The 6,052-nt window shown below is 44.6% G+C and overlaps 1 protein-coding gene across 1 annotated transcript; it reads left to right on the top strand.

The window, feature by feature from the left end:
• Positions 1-2,991: 2,991 nt before the first annotated feature.
• Positions 2,992-5,968, top strand: LOC116547702 (C-C motif chemokine 14-like). The gene is made up of 3 exons (XM_032273562.1): positions 2,992-3,173; positions 5,288-5,402; positions 5,852-5,968. The coding sequence occupies exons 1-3, from the start codon at positions 3,086-3,088 to the stop codon at positions 5,937-5,939; spliced, it is 291 nt and encodes a 96-aa protein (XP_032129453.1). The 5' UTR covers positions 2,992-3,085; the 3' UTR covers positions 5,940-5,968.
• Positions 5,969-6,052: the final 84 nt, after the last annotated feature.

The raw sequence follows: 6,052 nt of genomic DNA, 5'->3' as shown, positions 1-6,052 counted from the left end.
TTACCCAAACCCTTTTACCTTACCCATATTAAAATATACCCACATGCCTCATTACATACAATTCATTTAATGTAGCCACATAAAAAACAAGCTAAAAACACTGGAAAGTAATTAGGGGACTAAGTTGGTAGCTGAATTGTTATTGTCAAGTCTTTATGTTTCAATATAAAAATTAAATATCAATTTTATTTTATTTATTTTTTATAGAGATGGGATTTCGCCTTGTTGGTCAGGGTGGTTTTGAACTCCTGACCTCAGGTGATCCACCCACCTCAGCCTCCCAAAGTGCTGGGATTACAGGCATGAGCCACCACGCCTGGCCTAAATATCAATTTTAAAGCTAGCTTTTAAATTATTAAAAGTATAATTAATATAATTGTTGAAATATATTAAATGCATATTTAAGTAGTTATTAAATTATATTTAAAGTATATTTAATATAATTATTAAATTAAATTTAATGTATTTTTTAAATTATATTAAAAGTGTATTTATATATTATATTAAAAGACACATGCACACATATGTTTATTGCAGCACTATTCACAATAGCAAAAACTTGGAACCAACTCAAATGCCCATCAATGATAGACTGGATTAAAAAAATGTGGCATATTACACCATGGAATACTATGCAGCCATAAAAAGAATGAGTTCATGTCCTTTGCAGGGACATGGATAAAGCTGGAAACCATCATCTCAGCAAATTAACACAAGAACAGAATACCAAACACCACATGTTCTCACTCATAAGTGGGAGTTGAACAATGAGAACACACGGACACAAGGAAGGGAACATCACACACTGGGGCCTGTTGGCGGGTGGAGGGAAAGGGGAGGGAGAGCATTAGGACAAATACCTGGTGCATGCGGGGCTTAAAACCTAGACGATGGGTTGATAGATGCAGCAAACCACCATGGCACAAACCTGCACATTAAGTATATGTATCCCAGAACTTAAAGTAAAATAAAGTTAAATTCTTAAAGTATATTTAATACTTACTAAAGTATATTTAATATAGTTATTAAATTATATCAAAATATTTATTTTATTTTATTTTATTTTATTTTGGAATGGAGTCTCATTCTGTGGCCCAGGCTAGAGTACAGTGGCAAAATCTTGACTCACTGCAACTTACACCTCCCGGGTTCAAGCGATTCTTCTGTCTCGGCCTCCCTAATAGCTGGGATTACAGGTGCATGCCACCATGCCCAGCTAATTTTTGTATTTTTAGTAGAGACAGGGTTTCACCATGTTGGCGAGGCTGGTCTTGAACTCGTGACCTCAAGTGATCCACCCACCTCGGCCTCCCAAAGTGCTGGGATTATAGTCGTGAGCCACCGCACCTGGGCGAATTTTAAAGCTAGTTTTATTCTGTGATACAGTCAATTGCGGAAATTAACTTTGAGGATTAAAATTAAAAAGAAAGGAAAAATGTTAAAAAATTAGTTTCATTTGCCTAATAAGCATAAGGCAGCTCCACAATCCCATTTCCAAAGCATCTGGTGCTAGATGAATTTTGGAAGGCAGAATTTCTCAGGTTTTAAAAAGTTAATATGATATCATGCAGCAATTCTATTTCTGGGCATATACCCAAAAGAATTCAAAGCAGGTACATGAAGAGATTTTTGTACACCCATGTTCATAGCAGCATTATCGATGACAATAGCCAAAAAATGGATGCAAACTTAGTGCCCATCAAAAGATTAGCAGATAAAAAGTATGGTTCATATATACAATGGAATGTATTCGGCCTCAAAAAGTAAGGAGATTCCCTTGAAGGTTGAAGTAAGAAAAAATAAAACTTTTAAAAAATTTAAGTAAGAAGATTCTGACACATGCTACAACAGGGATAAACATCAAGGACATTATGCTAAGTGAAATAAACCAGTCACAAAAGGACAAATAGTGTATGATTCCACTCACATGAGGTGCTTAGAGTAGTCAAATTCACAGAGACAGGATACAGACAGTGGTTGTCAGGGACTGAAGGGAGGAAGAGTGGGGAGTTATTGTTTAATGAATACAGAGTTTCCGATTCACAAATGAACAAGTTCTCTGAATGAATGGTCATGAAAATTGCATAGTTATTTGAATGTATTTGATGCTATTGAACTGTATACTTAAAATAGTTCCAATGACAAAGTTTATGTTACATATGTTTTATGTTTTTGCCACAATTTTCGAATGATTTAGTAAAAACCTTAAACATATATTGATGGTACTTATCCCTGATGAGGTCTGGAAACAATATTTTAATCAAACACAGCAATCTCCTGTAGCAAACACATGAATGTTTCTACTAACTGCGATGAATAAAGACCATAATAGCCTCACTTCACTTCAGGGGATACTGTGCCACCATATGCACTGATGAAAATCTCTGTGTTTACAGAGCCCTGTGGATTCCAGAAATGTGTAGAAAGATTTGTAGACTGCGCCACATCATGTAGACATTCCATTAACTGAACCATGTTAGATTTTGCAGGTTGCTTTTAGTATTTCAGAGTCAACACAACGTTTTCATGTCCACGTTTTCAAAAGGTCCCTGAAAAAACTCAAGGACTCCAGGCCTCATTCCACTACCCCAACCACCCAAAATGAGACCTCACTTGGGGGACTCCAGGCCTCATTCCACTACCCCAAGTGCCCTCTAGTCTCCAGATGAACAGATCCTGAATCTCCAGGTCCCACATGGCCTGTTCTAAGGCCTGAGATGGAATTGGAYACAAGACACATCYAGCCTTGAGATCTTTTGCTAAATCTGACACAGTGCCCCAGCCCTGTGCTCATGTTCACGCCTACGGAAAAGCTTATATCAAAAGAGCTGAACTTCCCACTGGGGATGGGAGACCATTTCCTCCCTTAAACCTTGGCTCTCCCTACTTTGTTCATGCCATTGTCAACAAATGTGCAGGATATGAAATTGCTGAGGCATCGCTGCTTTGCTACTTCCTTTCCAAATCTGTTTCCTCATGTTAAAAAATACTTGGCCTCAAAGATCATTTCTCAACACTTCCTCACCGCAGGAGCCTCCAAAGCCCTCACCAGGCCAGTTCTCCTCCTGCAACAGCTCCCCACAGCATGAAGGTCTCCGTGGCTGGCATTACCTTCTTCTTCCTCATCACCATCGCCCTAGGTGATGGTGAATTCAAGACGGACTTCTCCTCAGGTGAGTGCAATGCCCTGTCTTCCTTCCAATCTAGTCACTGCAGGGAAATAAGCAGGAGTAAGGTTGGGGCTCGTGGGGAGACCAGCAGCGGGGACGCGAAAAGGAAGGCTGGCATCTTCTTGAAATTGTATGTATAGCAACCCTTATATCTACTGAGCACCACAGCACTTCTTCACCCCATGGTGTGGTGAGCAGGATGGAGATGAGACTGAGGACCATAAGTTGTGCTTAAGAGTTTAAGTTGGGATTTCCCAGCCTTGACCAGTGAGACCTGACTTGGGGGACTCTGGGCCTCATTCCACTACCACAAATGCCTTCTAGTCTCCAGATAAACAGATCCTGATTCACCAGGCCTCACTCAAGTGGCCTTGATCTCTTATCACTGTCCCCCAGGACCAGTCCCCCTTTCCCTGAAGGCCATGGAGTGAGGCCAGCCTGCCTCTCTACTCCCTCAACTTCTCTCTCTTTGCCACCAAGCAAAAGAGTGGCCACCTCATTTGGGGGACATTTCCTCAGGGAGATTAGGAGCAGTGTCTTGAGCCTCTCAAGGGCATTTTTCTATTGGCCTCCTGAGGTTTAGGCCCAGCCTGCTTCCAGCGTCACCTGTGCCCAGGGAGTGCGGCATTGCTTGGGTATGGGCTGGGGGTAACACGACAGTGTGGGGTCCCTCCTAGGCCCCTATTTCTCAGCTGATTTCTTACAATAAGGTGCCTTTAAAGACAACTCAAACTATTTATCACTCTTCCATTTTACCTAGTCTCCTTTTCAGAAACTGGGGGGAAGCAGAAGGTTGTTAAAATATAGTGGTCTAAAGTTAGCGGGTATGTGCACAGTTTGACTTGCCTCCGCAATGTCATTTGACAGCTCAGAGGAACAAGGTGGGAGAGTATAGGAGCTCTCGTTGGGTCTCAGGAACCAGGGTTCCCCTTATGCTGTTCTTTGGATAGTGAGGATGCTGCCTGGAATGGAGCTGGAAAACAGGACCAGACTTTTCCCTTTCCACCCAGGCATCGGGCCACCCTCCGTGACCTCAAAGCCATTGTGATGCACACCCACATTTCCATCCAGTATGGCCACATAACAGGCACACACCTGATTTCTCCACTCCATAACCACATGCGCCTGTTTATACAGGGCTCTTGGTCTGCAATGTCCTTCCTGCTACCTCTATAATTCAAGCTTGGGGTGACTGCTGTCACCTCCTTGCTTCTCCTTTAAGAGCCATGAAATTTCTCAGTCAGATAATAGATGTAAAAAAAAAATCACCTAATCCACTGATTTTTAAAACTTTTTAGATCACAAACCTTTCTTCAAGCAACATCTTCCACAGAGGCCCAATAGTAAAACAGAAAAAAAAAAAAGAAAAACATTGAGTAGGGTAGGGTATAAGACATCACTCTCAAATGCAGCAGAGCCTCCGAAATAGTCCCCAAGGCCCCCAACCTCCAGAGAACTCAATGTGAAAACCACTGATCCAGTCCAAGGGTCTCATTTATAGAGGAGGGAACAGGGGAAAGTTAGTTAAATGGCCACAGTACAAAGGAAGCACAGGCAAGGTTGGGTTAGGATTTGGGTGTCCTGACTCTGTGGCCATTGTCCTCAGGGCTGGGTGTGGGCATCGGGCACACTGTCGGTTCAATGGGGACATGGGCAGGGTGGAGCACTAGGAGAGACTGGGTTTGCATTCCCAAATGGCATGTCTCCAAATCCCTATTGGGATTTCTTCCAAATACTCCTCCCATTTGGAGCACCTTTCCGAATAAGGCACGAAGGCTGCATGATGTTGGCCAAGTCCCTAGCCTTATCTGCTAGTCGGCCCCCAGAGATGGTGTGAGAACATCTGAGTGTGCTGCTCTTCCACCCTGGATTTGAAAGACATCTACCAGTTTTTCCAGGAGGAAGGGTGATTGCTGATGAGGGAGGAGGAGAAGAGGAGCTCGGGACTGCTATGGAGGAGAGGAGAAGATGAGGAAAGCCTACTCTCACTCCAAGTTCTGCGGGGCTGCCTCCTTTCTTCCCTCCTCCATGCCCTCGGCTTGCAGAAGGAGCCAGTGGTATGGCGTTTTAGCAGCCAGTGGTTTACCCTCCTCAGCATCCCGATGCTGTCTCCTCAGGGGGACCTTACCAACCCTCAGAGTGCTGTTTCGCCTACGCTACTCACAGGATCCCCCGTCCGCGGATTGTGGCTTATTATGGGACCAACAGCCAGTGCTCCAAGCCTGGAATTGTGTAGGTTCACACACACACATCACACTGTGGGGAGAGGGAGCCAGCAGGGACTTCTGGGGGGAGGCAGGGAGTGACCTGGAAATGGGGACACCAGCGTACCTCCCAAGTATGACTACATAGGAAGAGGCAGTTGAGCGGCAAGCTGGGCACTTTCTGGCTGCAGCCTGCAGCAGCCATGGGAAAGCTGACTCCACAGGTGGGGAAGCGACAGGAAGGGAGAAGAAGGCAACAGGGCACTTTCTTGGGGGGGACACAGAGACTAGATGGGTTTAGGGGTCCAAGGGGCAGAAGAGCATGTCTCAGAGAGGAGACTGGCTCTGAGCTGCTTCTATCAAAGAAAGGAGAAGCAGACTAGGTCAGGTGGGGAATTTAGGAAGGAGGGAGGAAGGGCTCTCTCTTCTGGCCACCGGGCCCCTCGCTTTGTGATCCTTCTCCCTCTTGCTCCACAGCTTCATCACCAAAAGGGGCAAATCCATCTGCACCAACCCCAATGACAAGTGGGTCCAGGACTATATCAAGGGCATGGAGGAGAACTGAGTGACCCAGAGTGGGTGGTGAAGGCACAGCTCAGAGAAGGCACAGCTAAAGAGAAGATGCCAAGGCCCCCCCTCCTCCACCCATCCCTAACTCTCAGTCCCAGCAACCCTCTG

This window comes from Sapajus apella, unplaced genomic scaffold (genome assembly GCF_009761245.1).
Source record: "Sapajus apella isolate SASKATOON/1434 unplaced genomic scaffold, GSC_monkey_1.0 scaffold4232, whole genome shotgun sequence".
NCBI classification, from domain to species: domain Eukaryota; kingdom Metazoa; phylum Chordata; class Mammalia; order Primates; family Cebidae; genus Sapajus; species Sapajus apella.
The sequence above is the reverse complement of the archived record's forward strand: the minus strand, read 5'-3'. Positions and strand labels throughout refer to the sequence as shown.